We start from the raw sequence: 24,758 nt of genomic DNA on the forward strand, positions 1-24,758 counted from the left end.
CGACCATGACGGCTATAGAAAGAAAGAATGAAACACAGTGGATGAGTGGAAAGTTCAAAGCACCTGGGTACGACGACGATGATGGAGGAATGAAAGGAAGTTTCAACAGTGGAAGAAAGGTGAGAGATTTTGAGAAAAAGAAGCAGGGAATTTTGAACAATGAAATAGAAGACACTACGAAACCTCTTTTGACCTCTATTTTTGACTTTCGTGTTAGTTTTTTTTTGTTTAAAAAAACAAATTCAAATGAATCAATGACACCTTACACGTGACATTGTAAAAAATTGTCAAATAAAAGTTATTAAAGTATCATTTTTCCTTTTCCTAAACAATTCTTGTCTTACTTCAAGTCATGTGTTTTTCTGGTTGATTTGAGTAATCATTATTTCGCTTAATCAACTCATTTTGTGACGAACCTTCTTACTATCTTGCTATAAATTGTTATGTACAGTTTTTAAACATTTTTGTCAAAAAAAAAAGAAGTCATATGGTAATATATTTAGTGTCAAATACGTTGATAAAGTGATATTTACCGACAAAAAAATTGTGCTCTATAGTGTTTGAAAAAAAAATGTGAGAAATAGAAAACTTGAAAATTATAACCAAATATTGAGAGAGAAAGTCAGTTTTAATGATTATGTTTATATAATTAAATCAGAAGACAATAAATAAGTTCCTTTACAAGTATTGAAGAATATATTAAAAAAATAAAATATTTAGTTCATACGTAGTTATGGAAAAATTACACATAGGTATTATAGATTCTAAACAAAAACACCCAACGCAAAACATATAAAAGAATTTAAAAGTCCATCTATCTGTGTATAATTTTTTTTTTACACACCTATTCGAAACTGATTATTCGTGCCTCAAATTCAAATAAGAAGTAAACTAAAAAAATGAAGAATTACACTCCTAACAAAAACTGCCACGTTCTTCTACTTCTTGAAACGAACCGAACTAATTAACTCGGTTTCTTGAGAAGTCCTTCGACGATTAGGCACAACAAAGAAGCCTATTGCAGTGTAAGCTATGGCATAACACCTACCCCACAGAATTAAAACCAGAAGAGCAGTGATGAAAAACACACTCACAGCAATGTTTGAACCATTGCACCATCTTCTTTCATCACCATCTTTTCGCTTCTGTTTCACCATCCTTGTTCCATTAGCCATTGCCAAGGATCGGGTTAGGCAGGGTTCGCAGGATGTGCTTGAAGTCACAGTACCCGTTGAAATACTGCTTAAAGTGGTTGAAGTTGACGATGGTGATGAAGTTGTAGTAAATCCAAGTGAACTAGAAGAATAGGATGAATAGTTTGATAAGTTCTTTGAACTTTCTCTTGAGAAACCATCTTTTTTTGTTTTCCTCTTACGGCTCATCTTCTTGCCCTGAAAATAAGATTATTTATAACATTAGCATAAACATGCTCACATCACAAATCCAAATATGAGAATATGTGCAAAAATTACTTAGTGAATTATAATACATGTTGAATTTTTGTAGTGTACCAAAACATTCTTATATATCTATTACTTTTCCTTTTTACAACATGTAACATTTATATGCAAGCTAAGGTGATTATACTTTTGATGAAGATGAAAGTTTTAGATTATCACATGGTCAGAATTTGTGGTTTTCACAAAATCTTGATGCCGAAAGTTATGTATAAATATAAATGAGAGATTATAATATAATAATAATAATATAATTATAAAAATATAAGTGGAGTGAAAAAGAAAAATGGAAATTTCAAACTAAGATGACCCTTTTCCATTTCAGAAACCCAGTAACCGTAAACATACTTCAATAACCGCATACGAAATTCTGCAAAAATGATTCTAACACATGGAAGGAATGAAGAAAAGACTAACCAATGACGTATGATTCAAAGCCGACATAAGAGCACGACGAAAAGAGAGGTTACTATTATTGTTACTATCATCGTTCTTATTTCTGTCCGTATTTTTCCAGTGACTCCCGTTTCCTTCGCCACCCTTCGCCGCTGTGAAAGCCGACGTGAACACGGTCGGAAACACGTGCTTCTCCGGCATGGCAATATAAGTGAGAAGCGGGTCCGGTGTTTTGCGTTCCCGCGAAACGACGCCGCTGGGGTTGAAACATCGGAGGAATCGAAACATCCGAACCTTGGGCTTCCTTTTGGGGGGATCCATGTTCGGAAGACAAGCCTTCGAGGAGAACTCTGAGACGATATTGGCGGTTAGAGAAACGGTGTCGTGTTGGCGTTTAGGATTCGACGGTTGAAGGAGAAAAAAAGAAAGATTGTTTGTGTTTGGATTCGGGTGGTGGTGGCCATTAAAAATTGTGAACCTGAGCGTCAAAAGAAAAAAAAATTAGGCGCGGGAAAATTTGATACGATACAACGTAAGAAAATGAATGTGAAATGTTGAGTTGCTTGGTTTGAATGTATTACTGTGTATTTGTGTGTGGTGGTGGCGTTTATGAATCCTTCCAATAGAGTTTTCAAAATGAAAACGAAAAGGGTGATTAAGGAGAATCAGAGTTAGTATAAAAAAAAATCAGATTTCACATGTGCATGTTACAATCATGCTTGTTTTCCAAATTAAATTTTACCAAAATTGGGATAAAGAAAATCTAGATATTAGAAATGCCCTAAAAAGAGGGATTTTGGATTTTACCCTTTTTATAGGTAAGACATATTGGCATCACATCAATTGTTCTGTCTTTTGTAAAAGTAGTTGTGATGATTTCTTTTGAATTTTAAGGATAAAACATTGGACCATGATATTTTTAGAACCAACAATTTTTTATTTCTCTACTATTTGGTAATAATTTTTTGAATTCTCTACTATTTTGGTAATAGTTTTTTTAATTCTCTAATATTTTAGTGTTGTGTTCCATGTCTTTAATATTAATAATATTATAAATATTGTAATATATTTTAAAATACCAAAATTAATGTCTATGTATGTATTTTAAATATGTAAAGGAACAATAGAAAAAATTCAACCGATAATCTAAATTTTAAATTTTATTTTTATTTTACTTTTTTTTTATAAATATAAAACTTCATTTCTTAATAACCATATTATCATTAAGAGAAGTTATTAGCAAAGCATTAAGATTATATCTTTAAAATATTTAACCTAGTTAAAAACAATTAGGTTTATTCAAACTATTAACAAACGAGTTTAAATTAATCACAAAAAAGCAACAAATGATTATTAAGAGTATAAAATTAATTAAACTTATTCAACAAATAGGAAATAATTTACAGGAAGGCTGTGATTACAAAAGGATATTGACAAATACAAAATTACACATTTTCTAATAGTTTTCCTAGCCTCAAACTTTAGTCGTAATCCTTTATTATGTTATTATCGATACCTTTATCGTATTCTTTAAGAAAATTTCGACTTTAATTTAATAATTTATTATTTTTAAATTATAAATAAACTATACAAATTTAAGTTGAAAACTGTAGAAATTTAAACAAGAAAGAAATATCTGTATGAATTTGAAAATATAATCTTTTAAATAGTAAATATCATATATTATGTATGTAATTCTTGTTGGATAAAATATTAACCTATAAAAATAAATCAAATATTCAAATGTAAGTTGAATGAGTTCAAAATTAGAGAAATTTAAACAATATATATATATACATATATATATGTTTGAATTTGAAATTTAAATCTCTTAAATGGTAAATATCTTATTACCATATGAATGTAATATTCTTGCTGGATAAAATATTAACCTATGAAAAATATCAAACACTTACAAAATCAAAGGAGTAGTCACAAATTCCGTAACTAAAGCAATCAAATGCAAATAATAAACAAGTAATATCCTTTTTAGGCCAAGGACATAATTTCTACAGTTATTCATTTTCATACATCAAGGTCGTTCCTATGGTACGTAGTCAAAAGGTGCCCTGGAACTAATCCCATGAAAGGTCCAGAAAATATTAATTTTTATATTTTAAAAAATATATTTAATAATAAATGTTTAATTTAAAAATTCTAACCATCAATAATTATAACAACACCCCAATAATCTTTAAGCTCGCATAGAAGGTTTCCTCTTGCATTTTTAGAATATCATCATGTTGCCATCTTTATATACTAAACAATTTCATCAACAGGTCAATCTAGTTTTCAACAACTCCTATACTCTTATACATGGATCATCATCAAAATGTCTTTTCAGTCTTCACCTAAATGATGAACCTTAACGGCGACAGAGGGAACCTTGGCTTCCTCCAAAAAAAATTATATTTATATAAATAAATAAATAATTTTATTTTCTAACTTTAATGTATTTTTAATATATTTTATGTATCTATTAAAATAGGCCCAAACCAAGAAAGGCTGAGGCCCAATGTTCTCTGGCCTTCAAACTAAAAACATCAGCTTCTCCTAGAAGCTTCCTTTGGTCAGAAGGCATAATGAGTCTGAGAATGGATGTGCACGAGAGGAAAGAAAGAGCGAAGACTTCTCTGAAGCAATACACAAGCGGGGTGACAATGAAGCTTGTTCCAATGGCTGTCCGGTGGGAGAGAAGGAGAAGATTAAAGAAGTAGAGAAGAAAAGCTTGTAATTGGAGGTAAGTAAAATCGTTTATTGTATTCTGCATATATGTGTTGTTATCTTCTTAGTAAACAAAGTGTTGGAATCCCTATTTATATAGGATTCCAGTGAAACAGAAAAGAGGATTAGTTACAACCCATAACAGAAACATAAAAGCCTAAAGCTAAAAACCCTAAAACATTTAATGTTGCTCTTAGGAGCAATAACTACGAAACAGAAACATTAATAGTATCTGGTATATCCCCGAAAACTTTTATACATCTATTTAAAGATTATGACATCCCAACATACGTGTTGAAGACCTGTAACTGTTCACACTCGCAAGTTTCTTACACGTATAATATTTTTCTTTCACGATCATATATTTTATCTAGTCCCCAACAAAATTATTCGAAACTTCGATATCAATACCTTCATCAACATATAATCTTCTATCTTTTATGGCATATTATCGACCCATTATGTCTCTATAAATATCTCTTAAAATGTGGATCGAGGCAAAGAAAATTAAAATAATAATGATGATGGACTTATCCATTCTTGAAAATTTAAAAAAAAAAACACCACTTTTGTAATTTCATAACGAAATTACACTACATAGGAAAAATAGTTATAGACTCATTATTAGGTAAATATAACATTTAGAAATACATGGTCCAAGTTGTTCACTGAAAGTTTATAACTTTAGAAAGTATACCACACTTCTATTATATCAAGTAAAAAATAGTAGAAAATTCTTGTAAAACAAATGAAATACCAAAAATGTACATCCTTTTATATTTTATTACATATTACATAGTGTGATGAAGTATTTATTGATTTAGTTAATGACTAATCCTCCTCAATACAATTCAAATTTTGCAGAACCGACGAGTTACCTTTGATTAGAATTGTAAATTATTATCACTAAGCCCAGAACACGTATTAAAGACCGATAAATGCAGTATGATTGATAAATAAATAACCTTGTTATCAAAACATATTACCAGGAGTTCGATCTTGATGCATGTTTAAATAGATTTCCTTAATTCCTGATCAAAGAATAAATTGTTATACAAAACAAGACTGATTTTGAAGTATTTGTATTCCAAACCACTTTAAAGAAAATATACTAACAAGAAAAATCACCTTAACTTGTGCAACTCAAATTACATTCTAAAACTAATTGTAAACAAAACGTATTAACCTTTCCGTACACAATTTTTATTATGTGCAGAATGAAAAGGCATAAACATAAACTCTTCAAGAAAGAGAGGAAAAGTCTGCCTGTAGTATTCACTAAAGCTTGTTCATGTTAGTATTTCCTTCTCCATGAAGTCCACTTGCGTTTCAGATGATACTACAACGGTGGTATTCCTAGCACCCCTCCTGTTAAGTCTTGGTTTTGACACTTAGGGTGTGTTCTTTTGGGTGTATCTGGGAGAGATGATTTAGGGGAAATGATTTGAATGGATTTGAGTGGATTTTAGAGTAATTTTTTTGTTGTTTTTTTGAGTGGATTTGTGGTTAATTGAGGAGTGATTCTTCCTACACCTCACTGCCTTCATCCTGCACCTCCAATTTTACTTCTTTACCCTTCATTAACAATCAAAAATTATTACCGTACTTCGAAATGCGTTTTAATTAATTTTTTCCTAACCGCACTTTGAAGTGCGTTTCCTATAATTAATTGTTTCTTTCCTAACCGCACTTCGAAGTGCGTTTCATATCTATTTAATTGTTTCCTAACCGCACTTCGAAGTGCGTTTCATATTTTAATTAATTGTTTCTTTCCTAACCGCACTTCGAAGTGCACTTTAAATCCAAAATAATATTTAACATTACATATAATTATTATTATTTAATTCAATAAACAATTTAATAATTATTTCAATTTCATAAAAAATTAAAAAACTTAAATAAAATTAAATACATAATAAATAATATATTAAGAAAATAATAATATGTTGAAAAATAACAAATTCAACAAAATTTAACAAACAAATAAAATAATTCAAAATATATTAAAACAAAACATTTTATTTAACAACTAACATAAAAAATTAAATTTATTATACTAACCTAATAAAAATAAAACCTAATAAAATAAATATATACTAACCTAATAAAAAAATTAAAAAACTAAACCCTAAAAATCTAACGCACTTCGAAGTGCGGTTTGTTTTAGCCGCAGATCGAAAAGCGGTGGGTTTGTGCTTTCCGCTTTTGGGGGTGCAGCAGGAAGTTGCCGCAGTTCGAAATGCGGTGTGCGGAAGGAAATTGCCGCAGTTCGAAATGCGGTTTCTCTGTGAAGGGTATCATTGAAATTAAAATATGTTTTGGAGGTGCAGGAGGAAGACCGTGAGGTGCAGGGAGAATCACTCATAAAATAGCAATTATAAATTTTCTTTATAAGTCAATGAATAAAACTAAAAAATTGAAACACAAATTTATACGAATTCACACTCTGAATAACATATAAGATAGGAAATATTAAGAGTGATTCTCCCTGCACCTCACGGTCTTCCTCCTGCACCTCCAAAACATATTTTAATTTCAATGATACCCTTCACAGAGAAACCGCATTTCGAACTGCGGCAATTTCCTTCCGCACACCGCATTTCGAACTGCGGCAACTTCCTGCTGCACCCCCAAAAGCGGAAAGCACAAACCCACCGCTTTTCGATCTGCGGCTAAAACAAACCGCACTTCGAAGTGCGTTAGATTTTTAGGGTTTAGTTTTTTAATTTTTTTATTAGGTTAGTATATATTTATTTTATTAGGTTTTATTTTTATTAGGTTAGTATAATAAATTTAATTTTTTATGTTAGTTGTTAAATAAAATGTTTTGTTTTAATATATTTTGAATTATTTTATTTGTTTGTTAAATTTTGTTGAATTTGTTATTTTTCAACATATTATTATTTTCTTAATATATTATTTATTATGTATTTAATTTTATTTAAGTTTTTTAATTTTTTATGAAATTGAAATAATTATTAAATTGTTTATTGAATTAAATAATAATAATTATATGTAATGTTAAATATTATTTTGGATTTAAAGTGCAACAATTAATTAAAACGCACTTCGAAGTGCGGTTAGGAAACAATTAATTAAAATAGGAAACACACTTCGAAGTGCGGTTAAGAAACAATTAAATAGATAAGAAACGCACTTCGAAGTGCGGTTAGGAAAGAAACAATTAATTAAAATATGAAACGCACTTCGAAGTGCGGTTAGGAAACAATTAAATAGATATGAAACGCACTTCGAAGTGCGGTTAGGAAAGAAACAATTAATTATAGGAAACGCACTTCAAAGTGCGGTTAGGAAAAAATTAATTAAAACGCATTTCGAAGTACGGTAATAATTTTTGATTGTTAATGAAGGGTAAAGAAGTAAAATTGGAGGTGCAGGATGAAGGCAGTGAGGTGTAGGAAGAATCACTCTTAATTGAGAGTGGATTTGGAAGTAAAGTTTGTGAGAATTAGTGTAGGATTTGATTGATGTGATAGATTTTAGAAATTAGTTTAATTGGTAGAAAATAAAGATTACCAAAATGCCCCTAAGTATAAGAGTATTATAAAATGTTATTTTGTAATGTTATATTTAATTGTAAAAATGTTTATGAAGAGAAAAAAATTATGAATATTTTATAAAATTAATGGTGAAAAATTATAAAAGTTATAATGTAGTAAAAAAAAATTATTTTAAAATGTACTATTTGCTTGTAATATAATTTAGTACAAAGTGATATCAATTTATTTGTTACGGAAGTGCGGATGATTAACATTAAACAAACAAATAATTAAGTAGCAAGTTATAATATTACATGACCTAAAAAAAAGTTGCAACAATTCAACATACAACTATTCTTTTAATAGTTCATGATCACGTTGATTCAGCAAGGTATCATTGCAATGCATTGAAACGATATTGTATTGGCATCCCTATTAGACGTCTTGTATGAGATGGATGCGAAGATAAAAAATCGAAGCACTGTCTGAATAAATTATGATCTTCAATGTTCATAGTCCGTAACAAGTTTTCAATTTGTTCTGTAGTTGGATTAGATGATTGAATCCTAGCATTTACCAGGGATATTCGACGCTCCATAGCCTGTGTATGTCGTTCAAGAACGGCAGATAGTCTTCTTGATAGATTAATTTGTTTTTGCACTTCAATGATTCGAGAGTCCATCTAATTTGCAGATGAGAAAGTACACAATAAAAAAAACTACCGAAGTTGATGTGAAAGATAATAATTGGAAAAATAAGTAATGTAATATTTGAAACACATAAGTCAATTTAAGCAAAACAAAGTCATGTAATACACGATGCATCGTAACCATAACCATAACTTATAAATTGTTGATGGATGGAAAACCAATAAGTCATAATTACATCACAGAAACATTAATGAATATAATATTACTACAACCGGTCAGATAACACTTCTTAACAATCACCTCCAGAGATCATTTTACATAATTTATTCCACATAAGAAATCATAACACTGTTCGAGTAAGTTTTCATCAACAATGTTCATACCACTCAACATTTCATAAATGTCGCCCTCTGTGTATGTGTATGTGTATGTCGATGTGCGACGGAGTATTTTATTTCTATCTTCCATTGCTGAGACTTGACGCACGACTGCATCAGATATCACACCAAAATGAACATTTGATGAGCTAAGCACATTTGCGAAACCATCCAGGCTGGTCGTCAACTTATCAAATTGAGAATCAATAACATCGACCATAGGTGCCTTCCTTTTTTAGCCTCGTGAGGATGAAGTTCCACCGGATGGGACGGAAGGCACAGATTAAGTCTGTCCTGGACTATATTCATCCACAGATGAAGGAGGTGATGGTCGAGTTGGGTCTCTATACCTCGTCCAATCAGGCTGTTCTGGAATGTACTCAATATTTTGATTCAAATCAACACTGACACGAGGCCCAACACGCTATCGACATGCTTGACGAGCAGTTCAACACCACTCTCAGTAGCTCGATCAGCTACCCATAACTCGACCATTAAATGGTAGTGCTTTATACTATTAACTCTCCACTTTGTCGTCGTTGGCCTCGACTGAAACAACAAAAAGATCAAACACATTGCTTCATATGATGTATAATAATGATCCATAAAATGTTAGTATTTGTATAAATACCTGAATCAGGTCCATCCAAACCTCGTCCTCAGCATGAAATGTCATACTAACCGGGTTCCACGCAAATCCACTCAATCCAGAAAACAAGTCATGTACCTCGCGCCATTTATCTTTCAAGACTTTTTGACGATTTTTAACATTATTTTTGGTAATTGCGACATACCCAGAGCTATGAAGATGATCAACTATATTACTATATGCTTGGGATGTCCAGCTTCCGTCAACCCTATTACCGATCTGTGATTCCTCAATCATAGAGTGTAGAAGATGTGCGTCCATGTCTTCTGTCCACTTCATGAACTCTCTAGTAGGAGCAGAGGACTTAATGACGGCTGCCTTACCTCTGTTCATTTTTTACCTATTTCATAAACAAAATGGTAACAAATTAACATTAAACATCCTTAATTGCTTGTAATAGTCATACACATAACATCAAATAGTCATACAACACAATAACATAAAATAACTACGAGTTTTGATAATCTCGCCACATATGATCTGCTATAGAATCCCTGATACTACTACCAATTGTATGGTTGTCTTCTCTGACTTGAGATGATGAAACATTATGGTCTTCCCTTTCATTCAACTCGTTATCAACTTCATGAAGTAATGAGTCATCGTTATCCACGCCACGAAGGAAGTTGTGTAAGATACAACAAGCTAATATGATGTCTGTCATTGTATCCAATCCATACTGTGGTTCAGTGCCACTTGCAATGATAGGAAATCGTTTTTTCAACACACCAAAAGTTCTTTCAATAACATTTCTCAACGATGAATGCCGATGATTAAACAACTCCCGTGCATTTTGTGGTCCTCTGCGTGTATATTCTTTAAGGTGATATCTTACGCCTCTATATGGTGTCAATACTGTGCTTTTCAACAAAAATCCAGCATCACCAAGATAGTATTTGCCTACACATTTGGAACATTTACAGGTAATTAGGAACTAATAAATTAAATGTTGAACATCCCAATGAACACACTCACCTTGGGGGATAACCAAAGGATCATCTCGATCAAGAGCATTTTTTAAAATTCGAGAATCAGATGCAGTTCCTTCCCACCCAGCAAGAACGTAAGTGAATTTCATGTCAAAATCACACGCCGAAATCTAGGAGCATCAGATCTTGACACCTTAACATGAACATGAGTACCGTCTATGGCCCCTAAACAATCCTAAACATAATTTACAAAGTGTTTATAAAACTCATAATTTCTTATCATCATTTGATCAAAAAACATGTACAAATGTGTTCGGATGAGTACCTTAAAGTACGGGTAAAATCGATTGTTGTTCAATACATATGGATGAACCTCATTTCCTGGGGGTTGAATTAGAAACTCAGATTCCAAAGTTAAGATAGCATCCAACACATTGTGAAAGTGTTTGCTAACCGTCGAGCCAGATCGATGAAAGAAAAATGCGACACTTCGATTCTTAACATTATGGCCAATTATATGAAGAAATTGAGCAACTTGTTGCTCCACTGTCGACCGAATGGTGTCCTTAACTAGCTCAGTTGATCGTAGTCTCTCACAAAGATTAATAAATGCCTTTGGACCCATCCTAATAATGTCGCGGCATCGATTAGTATGCACAAGATACGACATTTATTGATCCCTACGACGGTCTCTGTCTGGTAGGTAATTCATTACACTACTGTAATGACTAGAGTACTTATTCAAGATACTCAACGCGTGTCCAACAATGCATACCATTGTTAAAGCACCCAATGAAGTGGTTATTTGTAATTGTTGACGTATCATTACGATAATTTTGAAGTCTACACCAACCACGTCATCTTCTATATCTTCACGGTCCATATATGATAAATCTAATTCTTCATCCATCTATATTTACTTAACAAAATACATACAATTTATGAACTTTATACATACAACTACAATGAACAATATCATTAAATTCATATATTCATATGATCATATCCTAAATAACAATATTCATGCATTCATATAATATAATTAACGAAAATACATTACATTTATTCAGCAAAATAGACCATAGTCATGCATAATAATTGAATATAGTAATATGAAACATACCTCTTGAAGAAACTTTGGAAGCGATAATTAGAGATTTGATCGAAGATACGGAAGATTGGCAACGCACTCACGATTATATCCCAGATAAGATACTTATTTCAAATGTAAGTATTGAAATAAATGACTCACAACTGCAAACCAAACTTGTCCAAAAAATAGATGAATATCCTATCTCATATATTACTTGTAAACAAATTAAATTATTTGCCAAATATCAACCTTGTCTTATACACACTACTTGCGGCTTCAACAAACTCAACAGAATGACTCAACAACTTAGCAACCTCAACCACTGAATGCGTTAAAATTTGTAACATACATTTATGTTCTGTTTCGTTTCATGCAAATTATATCTCCTTTTGTTTTAACACTTCAAGAACAAATAAGTACTTCGTATGTTACTACAATACGTACTTCAATTAATTTTAGAAAAAAAAAATACACAAATAATTTGGTTGATGAAATTTGTCTCCTATTTTTTAACACCTCAAGCACATACCTTTTAATTATTGAATTAATGTAATATTAAAAGGATGCTTTTGTAATTTTTTTTGCTGTAAAAAGAACTATTTGTGTAGTTTATTTTAAAATCAGACAACGAATATATGAACTTTACGTTAGGTTTAAAACCTACATATACAATATTTTGGTACAAAATAAATTACATATTTTTACTCTTTCATGTTTATGTTTATATTTGTCTATCTCTTAATTTTTGCTTCGATTTGGTTTTCTTACATTAGATTAAAATTAATAAAATGGTAATTAAAATCCGTCACAACGATATCTATGGGTTCAAACATGTTTCTACAAGGGTAATTGACACATTGATTCTTTTAACAGCAACAATAACATTTATAATTTGCAAAAAAAAATTTAAAAATCGTACTTCCTTTTTTTTCTTACATGGATGGGTGAATTGATTGAAGAATTGTGACTAGACACATTTAAATCAAAAGAAATTGATTATAATGATTATATGAACCTCTAATCATAGTATAAAACAAACTTCACTAATAAGCTCTATATTTTAAAGAACTAGGTTGTCTTTAACAATAAAAATCAAAACAATTGTACACAATATAGATGGCTAACATGGACACCTTATTAATCCCTCACTGCACCTTCGTCAAATACTCAGCTCGGTTGCTTCCCAAATATTTGATATTGTAACCAAAACCTGCAAAAATATAACAATGGTTAAGCCTGCTGCCAGTAAATTCCATTTCCAAAAACAACTTCTCTCCCTGTGTCATTCCTCCTGCATGTACACTTTAATGGAAAGCAATATGCGCCCAATCTATACGGCAGACTACACTGCTGTTGACATTGCCCTTCACCCAAAACACAACCCTCCTTCTCCACCTAATGCAACCTCCATCCATCCCCCTCAACCAACATATTTCCTCAACCACTCGACCCTTCATACTGTTGTCCATGCCACACGTCTGACTGGTCTCCCTCGTCGTGGTTTTCTCCACATGTCTCCGTCCAATGGTACTGGTAATAACACACCTGCATCGTCTACGCCCCTGTCCTCAACCTTCACGTCCAATGCTTCCACGGAGGACGAAACCGTTGATGACAGACGCGCCACCAACATCACAACAGCATCACACCATGGAGGTTCGGTTAAAGGGTTATGCACCTTCAGCTATGGCCACGGAGCCACTGTCCAGCTATGGGGAACCGGTCTATGGAATCGGAACACACACCTGCCATCGAAACAACCAGCAACCAAGCTGCACACCACCCTCACTTATTAATGGATCCAGATACAATAAATACGTAACCGGATACACCTAAAGAGCAGAAACTGAGTATGGCTCGATCCGGATACATAAACATGAGATCCGGATACACACACATTTCTTCTTCATCCGCTGCTATCTTCATCATCAACCGGCAATATCCTCCGACGTCGTCTTCTTCATCCCTTGCGTCGGTTGTCATCAACGGCCTTCTTCCTCCTTCGCACACCTTCGTCTTCGTCTTCACCTCTTCCAAAGGTCTTCAACCTGCAACAACCACGTTAATGTGTAGCAAAAATTTCCTCACCTGAACTTCTTCACACCTGCTGGACCTCACTCTCGAATAAACACTCTCAGCACACAAACAACACACAAAGATCTCTCACTGCCGCAAAAGCTGGGCTAAGTATAGACACTCTCACACTCTCACAATTAATAACTTATCTACCAACGGCCTCTTATAAATGGTGTTACTAGTCAGACTAACTTTTTGAATTTCAAACAGGAATCTCTCATTTGCAGTGAATTGTTCTCTCAACCAGGGAATCTTGCTGCTATCCAATGCTGCAAAAGCGTGCCTCCACACAGTCAAACCTCCTCACATGCCAAGCCACAGTATTATCCCTTGTGATGGCACAGTGCATTTGGTTGAAAGGAGTAAAAAAAATGAAACCTAATCACGTGATATGTGTACGTATCTCATGCACGCTTTTTTAAATTATCGTTGAATTATTGTAAAAGCACAGGAGTAGATACGAGTTTTCACTACAAATCAGCGCAAATCTTTGCTCATCTGCGAGATGGTGAAAAAGTGAAAATCATCGCAAATCGCTGCATTTACATGCATTTCTGTCGTACCAAATCACGCCAATCGAACATGGTTTACCACGCAAATCCATCCTCGCAAATTCTCCTCTACAGTAAATCGCCTCATCCGAACGCAGCGTTAGGCAAATTTACAATATAAATTACCGATTTAGGCAAAAAGAATTTAAATTAAGAAAATAGACAAGTTGTGGAGTCATACGACTTCAAATGAAGAAGTCGTACTCCTGCACAACTTTATCCTAACACTGTAGTTAGATGTGAAGTCGTGCACCTTAAAAACGACTTTAGGGTACGGTAATCGATTATCCGGTGTTGTAATCGATTACCACGCCTTTTTTTATAGAAAAAATACAAAAAAAAATTGAAATCGTAAGGGTTGACGACTTCAATAAGAGAAGTCGTGCACCCCATACATCTTTACTTTTTTAAATTTTTAATTATTTCTTAATTAAAATCATTTATAATTTGTTAAAAATGTTTTTAAATGTATTTTAAATAATTAAAATTATATCTAATTAATAATTAAAGTTTTTAAATATTATTAAACAAATAAATTTTATTGTTTTAATTATTTATGTAATTAAATTAATTTTTTTATAAAATAATTTTAACTAAATAATTTATAACTATTATTATTATAATTATGTAATTAAAAATTAAAAAAAAATTATATTTCATTATATTTTTTTTAATATAATAAATTTACTTAAACAAATATTTATTTTTAAAAAAATTATTATATTGAAATAAAATAAATTTAGAATTTTTATTTATATAATTACAATAATTTTGGTTTTAAATTATTTAATGAAAATCATTTTATAAAAAATTAATTTAGTTACAAATATAATTAAAACCATATAATTTTGTTTATATAATAATATTAAAAAACTTTAATTATTAATTATATGATTTTAAATATTTTATATGCATTTAAATATATTATTTATAAATTATAAATCATTTTAAATAAAAAATTGAAAAAGTGAAAGTGGGTTGGGTGCACGACTTCAAGAAGTCGTCAAACCCTACAATTTTAATTATTTTGGTTTTTAATTAATTTAAATAGTTTATAATGAAAAAAATTGTTACTAATTAATTATAATTTGTAAAAAAAATATTATAATAATAAAAATTCAAAAATATAGAAATATAATTTTTTCTGTATTTTTAATTAAATAATTACAATAATTATAGTTATAAATTATTTAATTAAAATTATTTTATAAAAATTTGAATTTAATTACAAAAATAATTAAAATCATGAAATTTATTTATTTAATAATATTAAAAAACTTTAATTATTAATTAGATATAATTTTAATTATTTTAAATACATCTAAAAACATCTTTTATAAATTATAAATGATTTTTATTAATAAAAGAAATTAAAAATTTAAAAAAGCAAAGATGTGTGGGGTGTATGACTTCTCTTATTGAAATCATCAACCCCCTACGACTTCAATTTTTTTTTGTATTTATTTTATGAATAAAGGCGTTGTGATCGATTACAACACCTGGTAATCGATTATCATGCCGTAAAGTCGTTTTTGGGATACACAACTTTACTTCTGGATGTTAGGGTGAAGTCGTGTAGGAAGAACACGACTTCTTTTTTTTGCTTATATCAGTAATTTATACTACAAATTTGCCTAGTTTCGTATAATAATTGGACCTTTCTTCACTGTTGGTAGGAGCACTGGAAGAGCTTTAGCAGGCAAACTTGCAGCTAACTTCCGAGCTTTTTTAAGTGTGCATTGGCTACTGATGCCATGTCATAAACAGCATCACATAGGCCCTCGCGAGAATCCACCCATCTCTCTTCTCCATCTCCTTATTGCTCAACTATTAGTCCATGCTTGGATGCTGTTGCAGTTGGGATGTAAGAAAAATGTTCATTGCCAGATATATATTGCAGTTGGGATGTAAGATATCTCATGTCTACTAAGAATACAGTAAAAAAACACTCCTTGTAAGACTTGGATAATGCTCCCGACTTAAGCCGAATTCATTTCTAATATGATTTTAGAGTCTATCTAGCCTTAAATGTAATGGAAGATATATAGTCTTAGCAGGACAAGAATATTTTAAGATGTCCTAAAATATTGGCTAGAAATATAACCACGATATATATTATAAAACTATGACAATCCTACTTAATACCTAGCTCTGAACCATACTTTAACTATAAAGATTGGTTTACTAATGATGAAGTTTCTCCAAGGTGAGACTCACTAGTACAATAAAGAGAAAAGACACCGGTTGTTTATGTTTATAGAAATCGGTTTTACAACCGAGACATATGTGAGCGAGGTAAAAAGGTTAAGCTTTATGCCTCGGTCATTGACCGAGATAAAACGAGACAAGAATATGCCTCGGTTCTTAGATAACCGAGGTAGTAGTGTGTATTTTTTTTTCAGACTTTATTCTCGGTTCATTCATTCTCATTCATTCTCATTCACTCTGTCACGAACAAACCCAAGATTTCTCCCAATTTCAGCTCAAAAATCTAAAACAAACAAGAAATCTATAACAAGAATCAAACAAGATTACATACTCAGAAGTCAAAATTACAATATTACAACATTACAACATCCAATGTCAAAATTCTCTCAGAGAAGCAGCAAAATTACATACTCAGAAGCAATATTACAACAACAGAAGAAACTCAGAGATGAAACAAAAAGCCAGAGAAGCAAAATGTGTGTCACACAGCAAAGGGCATACCCAAATTTCTTCCTCTTCGCACAGCCAAGTTTCTCTGTTCTTCCCCCAACGGCATAGTCAGAGGTCCAAAGGTTTGTAAAATACAAAAGCCTGAGATTTACCGTGTGAGCTTTTGCTCCTCCAAACCCCAACCGCCGCAGGCCCACCATCCCTCCACCTCCAAACCCCAACCGGCATGTAACCACTAAATATTTACGAAAATACCACCGCGTTTTTATATGCTTCGGTTTCAGTAAAACCAAGGTGTATATAGCGCGTTAAAAAAGGCTTTTTTTACTAGTGACTCTTTCAATTAGAGAAATGATGAAGAAGGATGCAGAAGCTTGATGGAAGTGAAAGAGAATTTAGAAAGGTTTGATCAACTCTTAAGAGAGAGGATAGGAAATTCTATTTTTTAAGAGACCAAAACAGGTCTTTTGTCTCTGGATCAAATTGTTTAAGAAAATTTTGTTTTAAAGTTTAACATAACATTTAAACGAAATAATGTTTAATCGTCTATGATATCTGTGTTAAACACTGTCTTTAAAAATGACTAAACCCTATGAGAACGTTTGATATCACAAGAGCGTCGAACATATACATAAAAAGAGTTAAGCGCTATAGATAAAGCGTTTGACAAAAAGATAGAGCCTTTGAACAAAACTTTCCCTCAGCGTGACATTACTAAATAATTTTACAAGTTACTCAAAACAGACTTGCATCAAACCATTATACCAAACATCATGCTTAAATATTCGTCTTACGCATTAAATGCCTAGGTCGTCTAATGGTTTGAATGCATATACGTTACTTTTTGTCTGTTGTATTGTGTTCTCTTTTTCTGTGTAAATGATCAACTTTATTCAAAATCTTGCTCAGAATTAGAAGAACCTTTAGAGACATGAGATATTCAAAGAATGTTTCAAACATGTCTTTCGTTTGTCTCATCCGTACACAACATACTCGTTGTACTAGGAAGCAACATAGGTTTTGACTTTATCATAAAGGCTACATACCTCGAAGAAAGTCAAAACTCTAAGTAACGAATCTATCTCTAAGATGTTTATATAAGGAGAAGCGTTGAAGAAGAAAAATAAAAAGAACTTTTGCTATTAAGAATAATATATGCTTATTATCTTTCTCTAAGTTATTTTCTTTGAAACTCATACGTGAAAAGATCTTTTATAAGTTTTCAGAAGTTCATTGTATTATTTATATATCCTTTCTACGAGAGTAATATTTTATTTTGTAAGAACTCAAAAACACTTGTTGTGTTTATTGTTTAACTTAGTTAAGTTAAAGATTCTAGACAGATTGTCTAGTGTTGATACCAAGAATGGTTAAACTTGTCTAATCAGTTAGTTAGTGTTGTAAATCAAGAGTGGTTAAACTCGTATCAGTGGAACCTCTTAATATTTTATTGAGAAAGAATTGAATACAGCTCGAATTGAGTAAACTAGTATAAAACTAAAGTATGATTTATCACATTTGTTTTCAAACCATGTTTTCCATTCAAACTATTTCTTTAATCAAGTGTTATACTAGTGTGTAGACCATGTAACCATTACTAAATATCTTAATCATTATTTGCAAAAAAGCTTTAAAATACTATTCAAACCCTCTTTTTTAATATTTTTTTGTGTTTCATATATTCACAATATATCGTGGCTTGATGGTTTTTCATCATATTTTCAAGACCATCTAACGTCTACAAAACATGTAATAGATGACACACATTTTGTATTGTCAATGGTGAATACTCTCCCTAGCATATGTATTACAAGTACATACATAAACAAAAAAATAGATCTATATTAAAATAGAAATTAAATTTAAAATTAAGAAAACTACATTAATATATATATATATATATATATATATATATATATATATATATATATATATATATATTATATTTTGTAGTACATTTTAGCAACCATTATTATACATCATTTAATTTTAATTTATTTCAATTATTTTTTTTATCGTACTTCATTTTTTAATTAATTTAGTTTTACACTTTATAATTGTTTTATTTTATTTTCATATAGAGTAGAATATATCAAAAATAATTTTTATAATGTACAAAATCTATTATTTTACAATAATTTTAAATTAATTTTTATGACTTTTTATAATTTTACACAAATATAAAATCATAAATATTTTATCAAATAATTATTCTATGGAAAATTCAAAATGATTTTATATATTTTAATTATTTATAAATAATGATTTTATATATTTTAATTATTTATAAAATATTCAAATCAGCTTTCATTTATTTATAATTAATGTTTAAAAATAATTTTAAACAAATAACTAGAGACTTTCCTGTTTATTACAAATTATTCAAGATTTTAATTTATAGAAATAACTTGTTATTTTCTTTGTTTTAAGTTTGTAGAATTTATTTTAAATTTATTATATTTTAAGTTTGTGTTATTTGGTTTGTTTTAAGTTCACTGGGGAGATTTTGTTTTGGATGAGTTGTAATAACACTATCCAATGGAATGGGATATGGTTGACAAGTGGCATCACCCCAGTGGTGGACACTATTGAAGCACATTTCTGGGGATCAGATAATTCTAAACTAAACATTCATCTTCATTCAAAGCCTCTCACTGCTCTGTTACTCGTCCTTTTGCAAAGCTTCGGATCACCAAAGGTAGAGAGACAACCTACGTCACACAACACACACAAGAACATGGCATCAGCAGCATCTGGGTTTGTGTTGGCTCTTAATGTTGCAGCTGGCACAACAAACTCATCCCCTTCAAGGGTCATGTTCCCCTCAAAGAACAATGGTTCTAGGCTTGTTGTAAGGGCTTCAGATGAGGCTGCACCCGCACCTGCCACCGCCACTCCTCCACCTGAAGCTGAAGCAAAGCCAAAGCCACCACCTATTGGCCCTAAGAGAGGTGCTAAGGTCAGTTACCCCCACAATTCAACTTTTTTATAGCTATGTAATTGCTCATGTTGTGCTCAGTCACACTTGATTGTTTGTGAATATACCCTAGCATCCCTCTAGAACTGGATTGATTACACCAAAAGGCCGGTAAAGTTATTGGATTGGTTCCAGAGAATGTTTCTCTTATTTTTGCTAATATCTATAAACTTGTGGACATTCTATTTCCATTTTCTTTCTTGCTAGCAAAGATTTATATAGTGAATTTGGATTTTTTCAAACTATAAATTGGTCTGTGTTATCTGGTTCAATTGTAAGCTTATGTATTGCATCCCTTGCCCTAAGTGTATCGATGTTCTTGTTGCAAATATATATGATGAGAAGGGTAATTCTGGAGGAACATGGTAGCACCATATTCTTTAGCATAAGAAATGAGATCTTCACAATTCTATAATTTTCAGTAAATTTTCTGTTGGGAGTAAGTTGTAGCATTTATCTTGAAGCTACGTAGGAACAAGGACAGTGATAGTGATGAATCTTGGTCGTTGTATTCATTGGAGATTGTGTCATTAATTAAATAGTTTTAAAGTTGAAATTTGTGTTGACCATGTTGTGAAGCAAGAGGGTTGATTTCTAATTTTTGTTTGCAATCAACAGGTGAAGATTCTTAGGAAGGAATCGTATTGGTACAAAGGAACTGGATCAGTTGTTGCTGTTGATCAGGTTAGTGCTCCTAAACTCCCTCTAAGACAGTGATTTCCTCTCAAATTTGTAGCATTTCGTGCATTATGCAAACCCAATTCATATTTGATTGGTTTGTGCTTGTTGTGCAGGACCCCAAGACTCGCTACCCTGTTGTAGTTCGATTCAACAAAGTGAACTATGCCAATGTATCAACAAACAACTATGCTTTGGATGAGATCGTGGAAGTTGAATGAGTCCAATTTAATTGTAATTTTGATGCCTGTCTTGTTATCGCTGTTACTAGTCTAAGGTTTTATCATGTCACAAAACAAAAGAATCTGTATCATATGCTCTCTGATATCTACCCCTTGATCTCTATTCTCTGTGAACAACATTCTATGTGCAGCTGCTCTTAATCTTCCACTACCCAGATTCTTATTTTATTGAATCAACAACTAGTTTTGTTGGAGCCATCGCTTCATAGCCACATTACAACTACTAAAATTGGCTTAAAAATGAAAGTGAATTACTTACTAACCATGCACTTGCTCTTGAGTTTGATCTGACTATAACCAACTTAATTTGATTTTTCTGATTTTTTTTGTCACGTCTTAATATAAAGTAGAAAAGACCAGGTTTTGCAGCTCATGGGGGGTTGAAAGAAAAGAAGAAATCATAAAAGTTCACATGTGAACGTATACCCTGGCTTTTTGATGAAATCATAAAAGTGAACAAAAATGTATAAGGTTAGTTTAGTAGTAAAGTTATGAGAGAGGTTATAGATTCAACTCTTCCACTAATACATGGAAAATATAAGCTTAGTTTGATGAGTTTGAAAGCCAGAGTGAAAGAAGTTGTAGGATCAATTCTCCACTAACAAATACTAACATCGATAAAAAAAAATTATCGTGAGCTATGCCAGTTCTTTTTAAGTACAATTAACGTTGCTGTGCTGTGTTTTTCTAGTGGTTTCAACTTAAATGCTAACAAAATGCTTACTAGTTGATGCCTTTTGGCGTAGATATGTTATGAAAAATAAACTCAGAAAACACCTTGTAAAGAGTTTGAGACTGATAGGAATGCAATGTTGTTGTCAAAGAATTAAAATATTGATCACAATACGTATATAGACTGCAATACCAAATACTACAGCTAACAGCTTCTCATTGTATTCTGTCATCTCAGAATTAACCACCTCCTAACATACACAGACCCCTCACTGATGTAAACTGGAGGCAGTTGCCATAGTCTCTTCCTTCTTGTGGCAAGTTCTCCAGTCTCCTCAAACTCAAAAGCAGGTGAAATTCCATCTGTTACTAAGGGCACAACAAGCACCCCTCTGTCCAAAAGGCTTTCAGTGTAAGGTTCACTGCGCTTAAAAGACTCAGTTACAAAGGATGCAGGGCCAGCACATATGACAAGACGAGCAATCCCTCTCAAGGAACTCATAGGAATGATCTTCATCTCATCCACACGGAGCTTAAGGTTTGATAAGCTTTACTCTCTTGAGAAGCGAGACACCTCTGCATTTTTTGCTTTGTTCTTCTCTCTGAAGTACAAGAAAGCAAATAAAGACACTGCTGCAATGTCAATGGCAAGGCCCTTCAGAATTTCAGGGACTTCAGTTGCTCTTGATGAGTTAGCCAGTGCTCCAATTAGTCGTGTGATTGCTATGAATGCCCCAAGAGAACCACTTGCAATAAAAGCTAGCAAATAAGATTTTTTCCTATTCCAATTACTTTTCATTATAAATTATAATTTATAAAATATTGAAGTGTTTCGTTTATTTTGTTTAACTCAGAGAGTTCAGACTTATATTCAACCTTATCAAGTTTGAATGACTTTTCATTATAAATTATAATTCATAAAATATTAGAGTGTTTGTTTTAGTTTATTTAACTCATATTTTTTAGAGTAAAAATATCTTTCATAAAAAGGTTCAGACCTACATTTAGTCTGGTTAGGTTTTACTTAATTTTCATTATAAATTATAATTTATAAAAATATTGAAGCCGTTTGTTTTATTTTCTTAATATTTTTTCTTACTTTTCATTAATGTCTTATTTCCGACCATAATATAAAGAATTGGTTTATTTCTTGAAAAGCTTTTGCATTTTTTGTTGTCTTAATGTATCATACATTAAATGGTATTAATTCGATTGCGTTTAATAAATAAAATTCTAATCAAATTAGTTGACAAGAAAAAATCGTTATTAATCATTTTCATCAAGAAACTACTTTCTAAATCTTATAAAGTCTATTAATTTTTTCATTTAATAATTGAAATAGAATTATATGGGACTTATGAAACTGCAAATATTTGGCTTTCGGTAGTGGTAATAATAAATTATAACATAATATTTCAATAACAATATTAGCTTAAACAGACAATTATTTAAAAATAAATCTTTTTAAAATTATATTGATTGAAGTATATAGATCAAGGTATACCAGTAAAAGAGTATTATTATCTCGTTTTAATTGCTATTCAATATGTTTATTTGAAATATACATCCAAATAAAATGAAAAGTTTTATAAAACAAACTAGACCACCCACGGAATTTTCAATTTTTTTAATAATAGTTTTATTTTGTAAAAAAAAATAACAAGGCAGTGAAATTATTATATAATGAAATATAATGAAAATTAAGTTATATTGATAATTTGATTAAAATAATTCTATCATTTAAAATATTTTCTAGGAGATATGAAGGTTTATTAATTATTTGGTTTTGTGTTTTGTAATTAGATTATCATGTATTATGTAAAAATAATTAAGCTTATCCTCTCTCTCTACACACACATACACACACATATATATATATATATATATATATATATATATATATATATATATATATATATATATATATATATATATATATATATATATACGGATATTTTCTATCTTTATATTTTTATTATTTGTTAGGATTTAATTGAAATGTAATGATTAATAAAATAATAATCCAAATTATATGAATATCAAACGCAATAAATAGTAATAATTAATGACACCAAAATCAGATAAAGAGAATATTTAAAATTGAATTACAAAAATTGAATTATCTTTAATAGTTCTCTTTGACTCTTCCTTGTCGTGATGATCATTATAAACAATGTATATTTACGGTACATTTACAAGTAATAATTAATGTCGTCAAGATTAAATAAAGTGATATTTATCATGGGATTTTAAAATTTAAATTATCTTTAATGGTAAAGATTACTTTTTAAGTTTCCTTTGTCATTATCTCTTTAATGGTAAAATTGAATTTATCCTATGATTATATAAATACCTTCTTTCTTTACTTTTTACTTTGTATTTTCATAGTTAGTTAGGATTTGATTAAAATGTAATGATTAAATAAAATAATGATGCAAATGATATGGATATCAAAGTAATAATTAATGGCTCCTTTATTCAATCCTATAAAGATAAATCGTAATAATTAACGTGTTTAGAACTATATTTCAAAAATTGAATTATTTTTAATGGTAAAGATTTCCTCTCTAACTCTAGCCTTCTCATTATCATCTTTATAATTAATCTATTTTTACCGTAGATTTACAAATAACAATTAATGTCATCAAGATTACAAACTGAAAATTTAAAATTAGATTTCCAAAATTAAATTATGTAAAGATTTTCCTCTTCACTTAAATTAATGGTGTAACAGATTCACAAATAATAGTAAATGATATCAAGGTAAGTGTACTGAATATTTAGGAATTAGATTTTAAAGATTAAAATATGTTTAACCGTAAATATTTCCCTCATCATTAAATACATATTCACAAGTAATCAGTTTTAACGTAGATTTAGAAATAATAATTAATGGTAAAATGAATATTTAGAATTAAATTTTCAAAATTAAATTATCTTTAGTAATAAATTTCTCTCTTTAACACTTACCTTAATTAAATTATCATCTTTATAAATAGTGTTAGGATCACATTACAAATTACTCATTTCTTAAAATTTTCTTTCCCTCCTCAAAAGGATTCTTTGCCTTCAACATTATCTTTCTTTGTTAATTTCTTAATCACATTCGGTTGTGAAACATGTCTGAGA

General features: G+C 30.8%; 1 protein-coding gene, 1 long non-coding RNA gene and 1 pseudogene across 2 annotated transcripts; 2 read left to right on the forward strand and 1 right to left on the reverse strand.

The window, feature by feature from the left end:
• The first annotated feature begins 4,359 nt into the window (after window positions 1-4,359).
• On the forward strand, window positions 4,360-14,348 carry LOC128196548 (uncharacterized). The gene is made up of 2 exons (XR_008248973.1): window positions 4,360-4,593; window positions 14,062-14,348. It is a non-coding gene; the product is annotated as an uncharacterized LOC128196548 (long non-coding RNA).
• Window positions 14,349-19,702: 5,354 nt separating this feature from the next.
• LOC108339577 (photosystem I reaction center subunit IV A, chloroplastic) lies at window positions 19,703-21,151 on the forward strand. Its single transcript, XM_017576725.2, has 3 exons — window positions 19,703-20,019; window positions 20,656-20,721; window positions 20,832-21,151. The coding sequence occupies exons 1-3, from the start codon at window positions 19,798-19,800 to the stop codon at window positions 20,934-20,936; spliced, it is 393 nt and encodes a 130-aa protein (XP_017432214.1). The 5' UTR covers window positions 19,703-19,797; the 3' UTR covers window positions 20,937-21,151.
• Window positions 21,152-21,858: 707 nt separating this feature from the next.
• On the reverse strand, window positions 21,859-22,461 carry LOC108339114 (uncharacterized; annotated as a pseudogene).
• Window positions 22,462-24,758: the final 2,297 nt, after the last annotated feature.

Source organism: Vigna angularis, chromosome 5, assembly GCF_016808095.1.
Source record: "Vigna angularis cultivar LongXiaoDou No.4 chromosome 5, ASM1680809v1, whole genome shotgun sequence".
NCBI lineage: Eukaryota > Viridiplantae > Streptophyta > Magnoliopsida > Fabales > Fabaceae > Vigna > Vigna angularis.

Excerpts from the sequence above, each read along its gene's own strand:
- LOC108339577 (XM_017576725.2), top strand. The coding sequence starts at position 19,798 with ATGGCATCAGCAGCATCTGGGTTTGTGTTGGCTCTTAATGTTGCAGCT. Across the intron at positions 20,020-20,655 it reads GCCCTAAGAGAGGTGCTAAG|GTGAAGATTCTTAGGAAGGA; the intron begins GTCAGTTACCCC and ends TGCAATCAACAG. Across the intron at positions 20,722-20,831 it reads CAGTTGTTGCTGTTGATCAG|GACCCCAAGACTCGCTACCC; the intron begins GTTAGTGCTCCT and ends CTTGTTGTGCAG.